The 17,785-nt window shown below is 42.6% G+C and overlaps 1 protein-coding gene across 2 annotated transcripts in view; it reads left to right on the forward strand.

Moving 5' to 3' along the window:
• Positions 1-5,318: 5,318 nt before the first annotated feature.
• The window catches only part of NSMAF (neutral sphingomyelinase activation associated factor), a 57,630-nt gene continuing 45,163 nt past the window's right edge, over positions 5,319-17,785 (forward strand). For both annotated transcript variants that reach the window (XM_004768787.3, XM_004768788.3), the window contains exon 1: positions 5,319-5,853. In XM_004768787.3, coding sequence (XP_004768844.1) covers positions 5,357-5,853 — 497 coding nt within the window. In that variant the 5' untranslated portion in view covers positions 5,319-5,356. The remainder of the gene's footprint in view (positions 5,854-17,785) is intronic.

The following is a 17,785-nucleotide window of genomic DNA, read 5'->3' on the forward strand; positions in this document are numbered from 1 at the left end:
TGGTGCTATAGTAAATGGAATCGATTCTCTAATTTCCCTTTCTTTATTTTCATTGTTAGTGTATAAGAAAGCCACTGATTTCTGTACATTGACTTTGTATCCTGCCACGTTGCTGAATTGTTGTATGAGTTCTAATAGTTTGGGGGTGGAGTCTTTTGGGGTTTTCCATATAAAGAATCATGTCATCTGCAAAGAGAGACTTCTTCATTACCAATTTGGATACCTTCTATTTCTGTTGTCTGATTACTATTGCTAGGACTTCTAATACTATGTTGAACAAGAGTGGTGAGAGTGGGCATCCTTGTCATGTTCCTGATCTCAACGGGAAGGCTGCAAACTTTTTCCCATTGAGGATGATATTTGCTGTGGTTTTTCATAGATAGATATCACCTTACACCAGTTAGAATGGCCAAAATTAGCAAGACAGGAAACAACATGTGTTGGAGGGGATGTGGAGAAAGGGGAACCCTCTTACACTGTTGGAGGGAATGCAAGTTGGTGCAGCCTCTTTGGAGAACAGTGTGGAAATTCCTCAAGAAATTAAAAATAGAACTTCCCTATGACCCTGCAATTGCACTCCTGGGTATTTACCCCAAAGATACAGATGTAGTGAAAAGAAGGGCCATCTGAACCCCAATGTTTATAGCAGCAATGGCCACGGTCGCCAAACTGTGGAAACAACCAAGATGCCCTTCAACGGACGAATGGATAAGGAAGATGTGGTCCATATACACTATGGAGCATTATGCCTCCATCAGAAAGGACGAATACCCAACTTTTGTAGCAACATGGAGGGGACTTGAAGAGATTCTGCTGAGTGAAATAAGTCAAGCAGAGAGAGTCAATTATCATATGGTTTCACTTATTTGTGGAGCATAACAAATAGCATGGAGGACATGGGGAGTTAGAGAGGAGAAGGGAGTTGGGGGAAATTTGAAGGGGAGGTGAAATGAGAGACTATGGACTCTGAAAAACAATCTGAGGGGTTTGAAGTGGTGGGGGGGTGGAAGGTTGGGGTATCAGGTGGTGGGTATTAGAGAGGGCACGGATTGCATGGAGCACTGGGTATGGTGCAAAAATAATGAATACTGTTATGCTGAAAATAAAAAATAAATTTAAAAAAATCTTAAAAAAAAGAATGATGATTGGCCATTTTGTCTGGGTAAAAAAAGTATGTGACCACTTCTAACTTAAGAAGGGGTGATAATTAAATATATATGCCTTCATAAGTTTTTTTAAAAAAATAACTCAAGCAGACATTCTTCAGAAATATGCATTAGTGAAATCTATTTATTTTATAGATAAGGACAATGTTTTTGTTTACGCTGATGATGGATTCCTTGCAAATGGGAGTTACATAAATGTACAAATCTTTATCTGCAACCAAACATAATTTTATTTTATTTTTTATTTTTTAAAAAAGATTTTATTTATTTATTTGTCAGAGAGATTGAGCACAGGCAGACAGAGTGGCAGGCAGAGGCAGAGGGAGAAGCAGGCTCCCCACTGAGCAAGAAGCCCGATGTGGGACTCCATCCCAGGATGCTGGGATCATGACCCGAGCTGAAGGCAGCCGCTCAACCAACTGAGCCACCCAGGCGTCCCCCAAACATAATTAAAAAAAAAAATGTTTTGTAGTTGTTATTATTGAGTACAAAGTACTTTGTTTAGTACAAAGCTCTTTGAAATTTTTAGAGTCTGTAAAATAAAAATAAAAATATTACGCAGAGTTCAAAAATGTGTTTTGTGATTACAAAATAGCTCTGAATGGAAACTGTTTCCAAAGAAACTCCGAACTGTTTCTGAGTTTTATGAGGATGATAGTGGGGGAAGGGATAGAGAAATGAGGTCTCTCCCAGAGCTTCGCCATATTTCCTGGGATGCAAAATCACCTTCATTTGAGGTGTGCGGTATCACCTCAAACAATAGTTGTAAGCAACTGAAGATCAAGGTAAGATGGCCTTAGGGCTTTACTTGGTCTTATTGGAAGTCCACTGTTCTGTCCCAAACTTCCATTTCCTGAGGGACACACATTTCAAAGTAATCTTTCACTCATCCTTCACGGAAGTCGTTTACTGTGCTGCATCTCCTGAAATTTTCCCTCATGTCTTCCGTGATCAATATTCACATGGTAGAGCCTTGGAAATTTGGTACTCAATTTAATTCACACACACCTGGACCTAAGACTTTGCACTGGTTCCTACTGCCCTTACCCCATCCAGTCATGGCACTGGTTTGAATGACCTGTACAGTGAATGCAGAGAATCAATGTTATGAAGTTAGGCAGAAGAGAAACCAACCAAGGATACTGAGAAAATGGAATAAGCAAGGTAAGAGATAAACAATGAAACTGTGGGATCTTGGAAGTCATGGAGGGAAGGGCTCCTAGCAAGGATCTCTGTTGAATCCAACATTCAAGGATGCTGAGTTCTGCTGAGAGTTCAGGGGAGTTGAAAGTAGAAAAGTGACCAGTGAAGGCTGTGACTTGACAACACCCTGGTCAAGCGGGGGAAACAGAAGCCCAGCTGGGATGGCTTGAAGGAGAGGAAATGAAGACAACATGTATGGACAGATGTCTCACAAAGGTTTGCTAAGAATGGGGGAGCTGGAGGGAGTTAAAGGAACATTTTTTGCAAAGTATATTTATATTTGGTTGGGATGATTCAAAAGTGAGAGAAAATAGACAAAGCAAGAGAGAGAAAGGGAGAAGAGACAAAGCATAATTACAAAGGCTAAACTGTTGAAAAGGAAGAACAATTTCACAAATTGTTGAAAATTGTTGAAAAGTTGCCTTTTGTAGGAGCAAATTTACCTCAAAATAGCAGTAATGAAGGTAAGGGAGCAGGGTGGATGATTCAGTGGGGGCAGGGGGAGGTGTGGGAATGCTGAGGAGATTCCCACCTCAGTTCCGTCTTAATTCTCCCAAACACAAACTCTGTGACAGCAGAAACATCTCTCTTCTGAGTTATTGTTCAAAATAATCTCTTTGAGTACGTTTCTTCCCCTCCTCTTGTCAAAGATAAAAACCAGGGAAGTGAAAAATTACAAAGGGTTATTCAGTGTAGACGCTGTATCTCTACCTTCTAGCCGGCAATTATCTCTGGGGACTGGGAGATGGAAGCCGATCCTTCCTGATGACTACATTTCAAAGGAATGGCTTTCAAGTCCTTGAAAAAGGCACTCCTGAGTTGTAGAAGGTACACATATGTCTACCTCAAAGGTACAGAGAAAGAATTTACAACTGTAAGCCCTTTTTAGTAAATGTTCCAAAAAACAGCAGTCCAGGGCTTATGTGAAGTGTTACAAACAGTAAATTCTTTTGGCAGCCTTGAGCTTTCTCAGACAGGGACCTTACAAGGAGGCTAGGCTCATCCCAGGAATGAGGCCTTGAGCTGTTAGAAACTATGTTAGTGTTGGTTTAAGTATTTTAATGTGGTGGTGGCGGGGAGTGTGGACAAAATCATTTGTGCTGGGAGTCTGTAGTTTTTATAGGACACAGTTGAGGCCCAGCAGAGAAAGCTCAGAGAGGCCTGGCTCAAGTTTGGTCAAGAAAAAATCGTCACTCTCCACCTAGCAGAATCACATGACCCTTTATTGTTTAAAAGGAGAAAAGCTTAAACTGCCTGGGTGACTCAGTCAATGAAGCATCTGCCTTTGGCTCAGGCCATGATCCCAGGGTCCTGGGATCAAGTCCTGTGTCAGGATCCCTGCTCAACAGGGAGCCTACTTCTCCCTTTCCCTCACCCCCTCCGTCGTTTATGCTATTCCTCTCAAAAATAAATAAAATCTTTTAAAATGACAAGAGGAGAAAACCTGCATGCTGTTTTCTTGCCTTATTCCAACCAAAGTGATGGCTCTCTTCTGAATTCATACTTATTATAGTACTTCTCATATAGAAAGACATCATGTTGTGCCTCTGTGCAACTTTTATTATCCTGTTTCATTGTGTTCATGTATTTTTCTGGATTCCCCAATTAGCCACAATTTCCAGTCAGTGCACTGGGCTAATATCTCTGACATGTTTTTACAGTTACAGGTTCTGCACAGCACCTGGGCACATGGAAAGGACTCAATCCAACTTACAGGTATCCATTCACCTTCACTCATGCCAGAATGGTTGTAGTGGGTGCTCACTTCGTGCATTTCATTTTCCCAATGCTGCTGGGATGAAGCTCAGTAAGATCCATCCCTGGCTTTTAGTCTTGGCTCTCCCTCCTCTCTTCAGAGTCCTGCCATGTTCTATCCAGTAGATATACACATTTACTTGAAGCTTTTAAAAATTAGATTCTGGGGCTGGCTGGGTGGCTCAGTGGGTTAAAGCCCATGCCTTCGGCTCAGGTCATGATCCCAGGGTCCTGGGGTCGATCTAGCCCTGCATTGGGCTCTCTGCTCAGCAGGGAGCCTGTCTCCCCAGCACCCCCCACAACCCCCGCCGCGCCCTGCCTGCCTCTCTGCCTACTTGTGATCTCTGTCAAATAAATAAATAAAATCTTTTTAAAAAATCGAATTCTGCAGAACCTGATCTGTAAGACAATATTAGATGGGTCAGCATATATACAATTTAGAAGTCTGTTATTCGAGAATCCCTTTACAACCACAGGCTCGGACTCAGGATATATTAAAGTCATAACCACAGTGAGATACCACTCATGCCCACCAGGATAGCTATAATGGAGAAATCAGAAAATAACAAGTGTTGGCACCTGAAGAAATTGGGAACCCTTATATACTGCTGGTGGAAATGGTGCAGCCACTTTGGGAAGCAGTTTGGCAGTTTCCCAAACATTTCAATACAGAGTTATCACATGACTCTCCTAGGTATGTAATCAGTAGACATGAAAACATCTGTCCATGCAAAAACATGTACAATTTCTTTTGCAGCATGATTCATAATAGCCGAATGATGAATGAATTAACAACATGTGGTATATCCACATACTAGACTACTCTCCAGCAATAAGAATGAAGTACAGATACATGAATGAACCTGAAAAAGTTATGCTAAATGAAAGATGCCAGGCACAAAAGGCTACATAAGGTATGATTGCATTTGCGTGATATGTCAGGAATAGGTAAATTCATAGACACAGAAAAGTTCATCAGTGCTTGCTAGGAGCGTGAGGGTGATAACTGAAGGGTATTGGGGGAGCTATTGGGAGTGAGGGGTACCTGTGACTATACTAAAAGCCACCGAATGGTACACTGTAATGAGTGAATTGCTTGGCACATGAGTTCTATCTCAAGAAAGCTGTTAGGAAAAGCGAAAAAAGTCATGCGACCGAGTATTTCAGCTACACGAGATCGAGAGCCCAAACAGTTATTTCGAGTCCCCGCAGCCAGCAGAGCGGGGTAGCTCATGGGCAAGCATCTGTCTCCGTGCGTACAACAGTACAAACGCCGCGGTGCCGCGGGTGGCGAAAAGGGAACGCTCGCCCTGCAAGGACAGACCGCTGGCTGGCCCCGGCCCTGCCCCGGCCCCCGGGGGCCCGAGTGCCTCGGGGTCAGCGAGCGCCCCTCCTCCGGCCTGAGTCACGGCGCCGCCGGAGTCCCCACGCGAACATGCTCGGCTGAGCGCGGCCGGGACGCCGCGGGCCCTGGGGCGCAGCGTCGGGCGGTCGGGCTGTGGGGCGCCCAGCGCCGCCACCGCACGCGAAGCCAGGCCCGGGCCCGCGCTCCCCTCCCGGCCGGGACCTTGCAGGCCGGCTCACCGGACCCGCCTCCCAGCCGCGTCCCTGACTCCTCGCGGACGACAGCGGCGCCCGAGCCGTGCGTCTCCGCGCGCTGCCCTCCCTCCATGGCGTTTATCCGGAAGAAGCGGCGGGAGCAGCAGCTGCAGCTCTACTCCAAGGAGCGGTGAGCGCCTGCCCGGGACCCGCGGGGCGGAGGGGGGAGGGCGGGGCGGGGTCGGGGCCGGGGACCTGCTCGGGGGCGGGAGTGGGGTTGCCGGCGGGGGTCCGAGCGCCCGGCCCCGGTGTGGGGGCCCCGGCACAAAGGTCGAGGCCCGGGGCGTGTTGGGCGCCCGGGCGGGGGTCGCGGCCGGAGCCCGGGACCCGGGGCAGGGTCGGGGCTGCGTCCGGGCCGGGTCCGACGCAAGCCGAGCCCAGGCGGAGCGACGCTGGTCCCGGCTCCTGCGGCCCGGCTTACCCGGAAGAGGCCGCGCGGGTCCCGGCGTGGACTCCCTCGCGGGCGTCCGGCCCGAGCGCGAGCCCGGCGTTCTCTAGAGCGGAGCGGCTGGCGGTGCGCGGGCCGGCGGCCTCCCTTGGACCCCGGGTCACCGGCGCCGGGTCCCCGCACCGCGTGGGAGCCACAGCGTTGTTCCGCCCGGGCCGCACCGTGCGGGCACCGACCACCCCGCCCGCACCGGGGACGACGCGGATGCCTCGCTTCCCTGCGCCTTTTTCTGCCAACTTCTTGGGACGGAAGGCCGAGGCCTGCCCAGCTCCCTGCCCGGCTGGGCCGCGAGGTTGGCAAGAAAGGCCTTCCTTCCCCTGAGAAAAGCCAAGAGCGACCTCACAAACTTGTTCGGCCGAGCAATGGGCCTCATTGTATTTAAGTGTATTTGAAGGCTTTGCATTCGAACGCTCCGTGAGGCACAATAGTCATTATCCCCAGATCCCAGTAAGGGGGACCAGTAAGGATTTGGGGTCCCAGGACGAGCCCAAGCTCAGATGATCTCAGAGCAGCACCGTTTTAGTTTCTGATCCTCAGCCTCCAAAGGAAATCGTTTGTAAAAACAAAACAAAACAACACACAAAAAAAACCCACTTCTGCTCTAAGTGTATTTCTGGTGAATGAAATAACTTGGCTGATTTTTGGGTCTGTGGTCCCAGGTGCCAAAAGGAACTGGGAATGAATCGCTTTACAGTTATTTTGATTGCGAGAGCAAGTTACCCAGGAGTGCTGCTAGCCTGTCACCTTGTTGTGTGATGGATGGTGTAGGGAAGGAAAAATATCTTTACCTTTGAAGGTCTTCCAGCTGGACTAAATGAAATATATATAAAACAGATTAATAGGAGAAGAAAGCCAAAGTTTTATTACATGTATGCAGAGGCCCAATATTAAAATAGAGGCCTAAAGAAATGACCAAGGCAAGTAGTTTGTATATATTTTAGACAAAGAGACAATACATTTGTGAGACATTGACAGGGTAGAGAAAACAGATGTTTGGAGCTTTAATTAGGAATTCTAAGCAGAATTTAGGCTGAGGTAGTAGATTAGAAAAAAAAAAATAGTAACAAGGTTTGTTTCTGCAGCTTCCTTCACTTCTAAGTCCCTATCTCGGGTGTAAAGATGTCTTTTTACTTCTTAGTACAGGGAGATTTGTTTCCTGCTTTCAAGGGAACAGAGGAGGGTCTGAGTGACCTTGCACTGGCTATTTCTTAAGTAACTTTTATTTCAAAAAATATGCTAGAGGGGCACGTTTTGGGGCAGCCTGCCTTTGGCTGGCTGCAGTGGACACCAACAAAGCAGATTATATGTGGAAATACAGGTGTAGGCTTTTAAGGTCTGTGTGATCTTGCAGCATCCACACTTATTTTATAGGTATTGACTTGATCCGTTTCGTCCAAACATTCATATCCTTTTCTAATCCCTATTACTGGCCTGGCCAGGATATCCATAGTTTAAGATTTTATTCTTCACTGTAGAGAAGAAGATAAGATGTATCAAAAAAGCATATCTTGGATATGGCTTGTGAGAATGTTTTGGTTTTATGATTAGGTTTTATCCACAGAAAGACTTACTTTTAATGCTAAATAAATAAATAAAGTACCTCACACTCGTGGAGGCTCTTCTGACTTCATTTATAGTGCCTGTTTTTGTGGAAGGACCTCGAGGAGAGTTTCTTTGTTCTGTACCAACAACATTAAGAATTGGGGGTATTCTGTATTAAGTAGATGGATGTGCAAATTTGCATCATAAGAACTTAGAAACACTTGAATTGCCATCGTGTTCTGTGATCAAAGAGTCATTTGTAACCATTCTGTGGCCCCTTTGATATAGAGAGAAACCTGTTTTCTTTAGATCTGCCAGTTAATTCCATAGCTGTCATTTTTGTTTAATTTGGTTGGTATATATAGCTCGGCAATGTCACACAAATCTTAAAGTCTGCTCTTGGGTTTCAGTGTATAATCTGCTTTGTGTGTATCTATTGGTCAGACAGTATGACAGGCTAGCAGTGCACCGAGATAACTGTAGCTCTCAAAACCAAAACATTTATTCATCCGTCAGCAGGCAGCCAATATTCCTGAGCATCAGTAATCTGAAGAAGTTGGTGTCGCATAGCTTCGATATATTTGAATCCTCTTTGCTGACTGCTCCAATTTTTTAACTCCCAGCTCCCTAGCTTTGCAACCTTGGGCTGAGGAGCAGACTTCTACCCAGAAGGTTTCTACAGAATACTAGTTGGATGAAAGGACTCTGTCTCACAATTAGGTGTGGGTTGGAACCATGCTGTCCCTATAAACCTTAGAATGCACTCTGAAAGAGAGAAATATTTTAAACCGACTTTGTTTCCACACAGATTTTTCCTGGGTCATCCCTTTGAGGCAATAAACACCAATTAGCACAAGAATTGATAAAGGTCATTGGCACAGGCATACCCATGAGAACTGTTACTTTCTTTGGGACTGCTTCAGGGCTGACCCAGCAAAAGGCCTCACTTATTCAGAGTTGTGAGTTCATTGGTCTCCCTCTCATGCTGCTTGTGAGATTTTAGAGTTCTACCACTACCAGATAATGACCCCAGGAAATGAGAAACCTGAAGTTAGCGTTTATTTCTTTTAGTATTAAACTAATGCTACTGCATTTAGAGTAAGCAGTATTTCTACAAAGGTAGAAGCAGAGAGACCGGTTGGGAGTTTCTTGGATTGGTGGCTTAGACCCAGATGGGGGCAGAAGAAATGAAGAAAAGTGGATGGGTTTTCGATATTTTGGGGAGGTAGAGTGAACAGGTCTTGGAGTGGTAGATTTCATATAAAAGGTAACAGAGAAAGAATCCCAGCTAGAGCTGTCAGGTAAAATACAGAATGCCCAGTTAAATTTGAATTTCAGATGAATAGTGAAAAATATTTTCATGTAAGTATGTACCATGCAATATTTGGTACACTTATATTAAATTTTTTGTAGCTTATCTGAAATTCAGATTTCACTAGGCATCTTGTATTTTCATTTGCTCAACATGGCAGTCCTCTCAGGTTTCTGGCTTAAACAACTGTACAGTGGTGCCACTTACTAGTAATGTTTCTAAAGAAATGCTTTGGTAATGTTTGGTATTAGAAAACAAAAGATACTTGGTCATTCAGGTTAAGTACACTAGTATCCCGGTTAAGATACAGATGCCAGAAACTATATTAATTTTACTGGTTTTTAAAAAATTCATTGTGTAGGTGTTAATGAAGGTAAATGGAAAAAAATTTCAAAAGACAATTCACATAGCTTTGTTTTGAATTGTTGGGAATAACAAACATGTAGAGAAGGAAATAAACGTTGGCAGATAAGGATATTTTACAAACGGCTGCTATTTAAGATATTTCTATTTTAAGATTTAGAAGTGGGCTAATAGTTAGATATTTTTAATCTTTACATTTAGAAGTGGTGTGATGGAAGAATGGCTGTTTTTTCTTGGATGACTAGAAATTTAGAGAGTTGAGGCATGCTCCTACTGGGGGAGAGTCAGCTTTTTCTCTTTATAATATTGTACAACAAATTACTTAGGTGTAGCTTGTAAGCTGTCATCCCAGGATAAAACATTAGTAATCATGAATTATATATTGAGCACACATATTTCCTGAATAGTTTTACAGGCACTTGATAGAATTCAACTTTGCTTTCAGACATTCCATGTGTATATATTCTCTTGGTTACGCTTATATTAAGTTTCTTGGCTGATATTAAATATCTTCTGCTTAATATGTTATTTTTTATTTATTATACTATAAGTACTGGTTGAGAGGGAAAAGTGCTTTGCTATCCTCCTGTTTATTCTCTTATTTCTAAGACTGACCGTCCTGTTCTTGTAATATCTCATTGAGATATGCGAGGGGTTGAAAATGGAAATAAACTGTAGAGCCACAGTTAGTCAGGAATGCTGAAGGGTTGAAGGAAATCTACCAAACTTTGACTCAGAAGTAGGGTTTATTTTTCTCACATAAAAAATAAAAAACAAAAAAAAAATTGTGGGAGGAGAAATAAATGTTGCAGATATTTTGATTAACTTAGAATTTACACTGTATTTACTCAAACTACATTACTAGTCCTTCACCTTATGCCCTTATGGCTGCCTAAAAATAGCTTCTTCCAAAATGGTTACCATTTAAGAAGACACAAGAAGGGGTGCCTGAGTGGCTCAGTGGGTTAAAGCCTCTGCCTTCGGCTCAGGTCATGATCCCAGGGTCCTGGAATTGGGCCACGCATCGGGCTCTCTGTTCAGCAGGGAGCCTGCTTCTCTCTCTCTTCCTGTCTCTCTGCCTACTTATGATCTCTGTCAAATAAATAAATAAATAATCTTTAAAAAAAAGAAGAAGAAGAAGACACAAGAAAACAACCATAAAATTTGAATGGGTTTGCTCTATGATTTTCATTAAAATTTTTTTTAATGTGATATAAAGTTGGGTATGGTCACTTGATGAATTCATTGCTTGTTTTTTTCTTTTTTTAAAAGATTTTATTTGTTTATTTGACAGACAGAGATGACAAGCAGGCAGAGAGGCAGGCAGAGAGAGAGGGGGAAGCAGGCTCCCCGCTGAGCAGAGAGCCAGATTCAGGGCTCTCGATCCCAGGACCCTGGGATCATGACCTGAGCCGAAGGCAGAGGCTTAACCCACTGAGCCACCCAGGCATCCTTTAGATATTTCATTTTTAATGAATTTTTTTCTGATTGACTTATCAGTAATTGGAAGTTTCTTCATGATGCAAACTTTGACTTATATTTCTATCAATTTTTGCTATACATATTTTCAGAGGATGTTATTAAGTCTAGGTAAATTTAAAATTGCTATCTTCTTAAAAAATTGAATCTTTTGTTGATATACAATGACCTCTTCTAGTAATGATTTTTTTCTTCTGTTTTGTCTGATATTAATATAACTATATCAGTTTTCTTTGGGGTATTTGTATTATATGGAATTTTCATTTTTTTGCTTTCCAATTTTTCTGTATCCTTAAGTTTTAGGTATATTTCTTATTAATAGGCTAATATAATAGTGGGATATTTTAATAATTCATTTCCCATAATTTTTGTCTTGACAGATTAATTTTAGTCCATTTATATTTATTATATTACAGATATATTCAGATTTTTAAATTTTGTTCTTTAGTTTTGTCTTATTTTTTCCTTATTTTAGATTAAGACCCCCTTGCTCCTTTTACCTGGAGATTATGGTACCTGTGTGTTCTGTTTCTGTTTTTCTAGAGCTTACCTAGAAATTTTAACATTATATTTAGCTTAAGATCTGAAACTAATCATTCTCAGAACCCTCCTCCCTAACAATATAAGGACCTTGGAGTAATTCCTGTTGTCCCATCCTAAATTATAGTCTCTGTTGTCTAGTATTTTCTATCTAGATTTAAAATCTAGATTTTTAAACCTATAAATTAAACATAGCAATTATCTAGTTAATATATTTTTACATGCATACTTACCATTATCTTAGTTCAGCATTCCTTCTTGACAATCATATGTTCTCTGTGGAATTATTTTCTCTTTCCTGAAGAATATCTTTTAGAGGTTCCCTTAATGGTCATAAACTGTTTATGTCTGTTTGAACATGTGCTTATGTTCTTGTTTTGGTGATCAGTTTTCCTAGATATATATTTTTGGCCCTTGAACAACATGGGGGTTAGAGGAGCCAATCCGTGTGCAGCCAGAAATCTGTGTATAAATTTTGACTTCTCCAAAACTTAACTACTAGTAGCCTGCTGTTTACTGGAAGCCTTCCAATAACAAACAACCAATTAACATATATTTTGTATGCTATGTGTACTACATACTGTATTTTTAAAGTAAGCTGGAGGAAAGAAAATGTTATTAAGAAAATCATAAGGAAGACAAAATACATTTACAGTACTGTAGTGTATTTATTAGGAAAAAAATCCACATATAAGTGGATCAGCACAGTTCAAACCCATGTTGTTCAAGGGTCAACTATAATTTTCTCAGCATTTTGAAGATTGTGCAAATGAAGACAGTTAGCCAGGGAATATGCACCCAACTTGTTGGAGCAGTTGTTGGTGGGAGAAAACCCAACTTGAAAACTCTGAGAAAAGGTCAACAACAGGTGTGCTCTGCCCTCCATGGTGCAACTCTTAACTACCTGACAGGGTCATGCTTCAGACTCCAGGAGAATCCTGTATCTCATCGAGTGCCCAGGAGCCAAGATGCCTAGAGCTATGCTGTGATGGAACCTTGGCTCACCATGTCCAGCTCGGCATCTGTGGCTGTGCATTGGCCTTGTCTCTTCTCTGGCCTGAGTGGGACTGTCAAGGCTTGAACTTGAGTCTGTATGATGTGGCAGGATTGGGGCAAAACTTGGTTTATCTGTGTTCATGTTTAGAGAGCCACCAGCATGTTCTCTGGCCGTAGTTAAGACATTGGGGTCCAAGCCTTGCATTTGACTGGGACTGTTTGCCCTTGACCCGGAAGCATAGCAGTTTTCTGTGGAGCTTTGTAGAAGGCCACTTTCCATTCTGAGGGAGACCAGCCTGCATTTAAGTCTAACAGTTCTTTGTAAGGACTCTGTCTTTTAAAAGCAGGACTCTGGATACTTTTAACATCTCCTCCTTTTAGTGCTTTGCTGTTTGTCTCTATAGGAATTTCTTTTTATTCACCTGTCCTGATTGGTATTCCTAAAGCTGAAACGGTTTCAGAAAATTTGGAGCTGAGCCTTTGGCTCTTAGAATATTGCTTTTATGTCTCATAAAGACTCTTTAACATTTATCTGTACTTTTATATGCTGCATTCTGCATTATTTAAATCCATCTTACAACTTAAATATTTTTTTCTCTAGTGGCCTAATTTGTTGTCTATATCACTCATTTGCTTCGATTTCAATTATTTTTAAATTTCTAATTCTATTTGGGTCATTTATAACTGCCTGATCCATTTTGATAAGAATCTCTGCTATATTTTGATATCCTTCTATTTCTTTAAATTTATCTCTTGAAGTGATCAGATACAGAAAATAAATTATCTGTAACTTTTACAGATACAACTGAATAGTTTGTTGCTTATATTGACCCTCATTTGGTAATTTTGTTACTTGTTTGTTTTAGGATTTTTGATTTTGGCTTCTTGTTCTTTGGAAGCTTATCCTTGGGGATTCTTGCAGGCCTGGGTTTCAGCTGGATTTTTCCAGAAAGTGTTTGCATTCATTTCAGCCTGGGATGCTAGGAAAAAAAAACACCCTGGTTTGTCTTGAGTTTTACTGGGCTACATTAGTAGTGTGAGTTCTAGCCCCAAATGTGTGTCAAGGCAGGCTGGTGGTTTCATATTCTCAAGGGAGACTGACTTTGCCCCCAGCCCAGAGCCCAGGGCCTACCATCTCCCTCTAGGGAAGGGAGGGTTGGTGGTTTTATTTCCAAACTCCAAGGGTGTTAACTCTAGGGATTGTAGCTTTTTCTGGCCCTGTTTCCTGCACCCCTTTCCTCCCCCCACCCCCCACCATCCTCTCAGGGCACATGGCTCTATGAATGCAGGGTCTCTAGTACTCAGAGTTGGGCAAAGCCCCGAGGGGAAAAGACTGCTCCAGTACCTGCTCACTTCTCTCTTTTGTGACTTTCCCTCACTTTCCCCGTGTCCTCAGCCAAGCATTTGAAAAAAAAAGATTGTAGTAATTTGTCTAACAATTTTAGAGGCTCTGTACCTGTAGTGAGATTGTTGTTCTGGACATGTAATCTGCCATTAATGTCTGAAATGGGATTCCTGCTGATTTGTGTAAGCCTGGATTTATTTAGTGTATCTATAAATCTACTGGTTAATAAGAGACTTTCAAGTTCATCTAATTTGTCTCTCTTGCTTCAGTTTTATAGTTGAGGCCTAAATAGATAAAGTGATTAGACTAAAAGTCTAATAGCCAAGTCACAGTTGAACTAAGACCAGAACAGATGTTATCTGATCCAAGGCCATCCTTGGTGCCACCATATGTGTGGCTTCTGTTTTAGATATTTGGACAATACTTATTTTTATGGTATCTCAGAAATTTAGAATGATTGAGGAATGATGGAAGCCTGGTTTATGTGGATATGAGTTAGAACCTTGTTATTCTCATCATGGGCCTGCAGCCTCACCATTGCCTTGGAGCTTGTTAGAAAATGCACAGTCTGGGTGTCTGGGTGGCTCAGTCGGTTAAGCTTCTGCCTTTGGCTCAGGTCATGATCTCAGGGTCCTGGGATCAAGCCCTGCATAGGGCTCCCTGCTCAGCGGGGATCCTGCCACCCCCCCCTGCTTGTGCACTTTCTCTCTGACAAATCAATAAAATCTTTTATTTATTTATTTATTTATTTATTTGCCAGTGATAGAGGGAGAGAAAGCGAGCAAGCACAGGCAGACAGAGAGGCAGGCAGAGGTAGAGGGAGAAGGAGGCTCCCTGCTGAGCAAGGAGCCCGATGTGGGACTCGATCCCAGGACGCTGGGATCATGACCTGAGCCGAAGGCAGCCGCTTAACCAACTGAGCCACCCAGGCGTCCCTAAAATCTTTTTTAAAAAGAGAGAAAATGCACAATCTTGGGCTGCACCCCAGATGTGCTCCATCAGAATCTGTATTTTGATGTGATCCCCGCATGTTGTACACACATTCACATCTGAGAAGCACTTTCCGGATAACAGTAATTAAGCATTTCTCTCTCTCTCTCTTTTTTTTGTGGGGGGGGGCTCCTTTGAACTACGCTTCCATGTTTATCTTCTCCATAGTTTAGAGAAGACTCGTGGCGTATCCTCCCTCGGGCTATGACTCTTGATGAGTAAATTGAAAGATTTTGAAAGCATACATGATCTTTTTGCTATTTGTTCTCATAGATAGTTGAGACTTGAAAGTAGAGATGACTGGCCTTATGGATGGTGTCAATGAAAGGGATGTCGATATCTGAATCATCTTGTCCAGGAAGAAACTACAGTTTACACAGTCAGAGGAGAATGTAATTTCCTAGAGTCTGGCCAAGTGGTAGATTTTAAACTTAGCCCCAAAGGAGAGGATCACAAGGCCAGAGGAAATGGTGACATTGGTTACACTGGAGGACAACAGGTAGAAGATGAGATGCGACTCCAGTGGAAAGAGGAGGCAGTAATTTACATGAGAAAACAATCAGTTCCGTACCTAGAAATAAATGTCACTCAGATGTCTCTCTGTGAGTATGTATAACTTGAATAATAAAATGAGTTACATTGAGGATTAGTGTGTGTCTTAGATGTTACTGAAGCTTATTAGGATGGGGACTCAAGATTGGAATCTAGGGACTCCTGGGTGGCTCAGAAGGTTAAGCGTCTGCCTTTGGCTGAGGTCATGATCCCAGGGTCTGTACACTGAGTCCTGTATCCCACTCCCTGCTCAGTGGGGAGTCTGCTTCTCCCTCGGCCTCTCTCCCATGCTCATGCACACGCGCCCTCACTCTCTTTGTCTCTCAAAAATAAATAAATAAAATCTTTTAAAAAGAATCTAGTGCTGAAAAGATACAAACCTGCTCAAAAGGAATGACATGACAGAAGGTGAGGCCCTGAATGTCAAGGAGTACAACTGCCAGGGAATCTTTGAATAGAGGGGGGAAACCTAGGGAACTTTCTAGAAAGAGGATCAGAGATAATTGCATTCCTTTGTTACAGGCCACCTAAGTGAGTAGAAAAAATGGCAGGTATGTACCTGATGTAGATTGAAAACAGGAAATAGCAACACAGAAAGTGACGAGAGACCTTACTTAGTCAATGCCTAGTGAGATAGAATTATAGTTTCTTGAGTTCCCTTGTTGAAATTTTGATCTATTTTAAGGCAGAGAACTTAAGAACTTTGCAAAATTCTGAATATTAAAAAGAAACTAATTAAGTAGTAGTGCTGGTAACCTTCAGGAAAAGCTGTCCATATCCAGTTATTTGTCCCTGAAGCCCCGGGAGGGGGATCAAGCTAGATTCTGTCTTAACACAGAAGTAGATTTTTTAGAAGGCAGATAATGAAAGTTACAAGGGAAAAAAAAGAGATAGTTGTTATTACTGGGCAGTTCTGGAATGGATATTGATCCCTTAAGTTTTGAAACTGAAAATTCAGAACGTCCAAGCCAAATGGTCCTTGGCAAAGAGTCATAGTAAATGAGACAAGCAGTTAAACCTAGGATGGTCATACAGGTAGTGTTCCTCTGAGCTTATAATTTTTTTTTAAAGTGTAAAGCTGGAAGGACAACAGCCATGGACAGATGAAGAGGAAGCACAGACCTGCACAATTAGCATCAAGAAAGTTGAAGCCCCAGTGAGCCGTGGCTTTAAAAAATGCTACAGATTAAAAAAAGTTTGTTTGTTTGTTTGTTTGTTTGTTTTAATTTCCTGAAGTTGAATTTAAAAGCAGCTTGCTGCCTTGGGCCCAGGCCAGTAGTGGAAAGTTGATGTATAACAGAGGAAGTGGGTTTTGTACTCTGTTAATGATACTGACCTTCAGACTGGAAATGACAGGATCAGCAAGCGGTCCTAAGATGTGTGCTACCTCCAAGCTGCTGGGAGAATTTGAGTTTGGGACCACAGAATCGTTCAGTGATCCAAGAGCTTGGAAAGGTGGAGAAAGAACATATGAGCATAAGTCAGTTCAGTGCTAACTCTAGCTCAGACAGGTTATTTATAAATCACTAGAAGAGGAAGTTGTTGCCACCAGGCTACAGCGTGAATCCACTATAAAGTCATGTCATGCTAATCTCTTGACAGAATTCTGGCTGGTAAGTCAGGAGAACACAGCAGCTTAATTCATCACAACTTTGTCAGAGAATAAGGGTCAGTTGTTGTTGTTGCTGTTTATGTCTTAATAGTGGAATTGAGAAAGGAGAAATTAATGTTAACGTAGGTAGGCGGGATACTATGTGTCTGAATGACTGTATTCAGAGGTTCCTGTCAAATGTATTATGAGGGGAACATTTTCACGTTGAGTCACAGCACTGTGTTCTCACCCTTGTCCATTCAGCATTTCCTTAATGTCTTTATTTCAGAGCCATTTTAAGAAGCTCACAAAAAATGCCCACTTTGGTTACACCAATTCTCTAAGTGGTAGGGTCCCTAGAGTCTAGTATGACCTGAGGATAGTGGTAGGGGATCTAGAGTAGAGGTGGCAAATGCTGGGCTCTCGGGCTTTTCCCATGCCCGTCCCTGCACACATCACCACGGCGTTGGGCCATTTTCTCCCACTGAGCACATACCAGTTCTCCTCAACACAGCGCCACCTCTCCAATCCAGAGAAAGGATGGACTAGCCGAGTCTTCTGGATCCATTATAAATACTGTTCATCAGTAGAGTGTTGGGTGATGGGTGAGTATGGGCACAGATGCAGGGTTATTCTGAGGGCCACCTTGAGTGAACTTGTTTCTGACATGAGGATGTGGCAGCATCTTTTCAGGAAAGTTAAGGTGCTGAATGAGTAAATTTATCAAAGAGGAATCCGAAGAGCCCACCACAGCTCTGTAAAGACAAGATGAATTAAGCTAAGGAGTTCCCAGGGGCAGGGCCAAGAATCTCCTAAAGAAAACATTTAAAAAGTGATTTTTCAGGCACCTGGGTGGCTCAGTGGGTTAAGCCACTGCCTTTGGCTCAGGTCATGATCTCAGGGT

The sequence above is a fragment of the Mustela putorius genome, unplaced genomic scaffold (assembly GCF_011764305.1).
Source record: "Mustela putorius furo isolate JIRA1106 unplaced genomic scaffold, ASM1176430v1.1 tig00000151_pilon_pilon_pilon, whole genome shotgun sequence".
Taxonomy (NCBI): domain Eukaryota; kingdom Metazoa; phylum Chordata; class Mammalia; order Carnivora; family Mustelidae; genus Mustela; species Mustela putorius.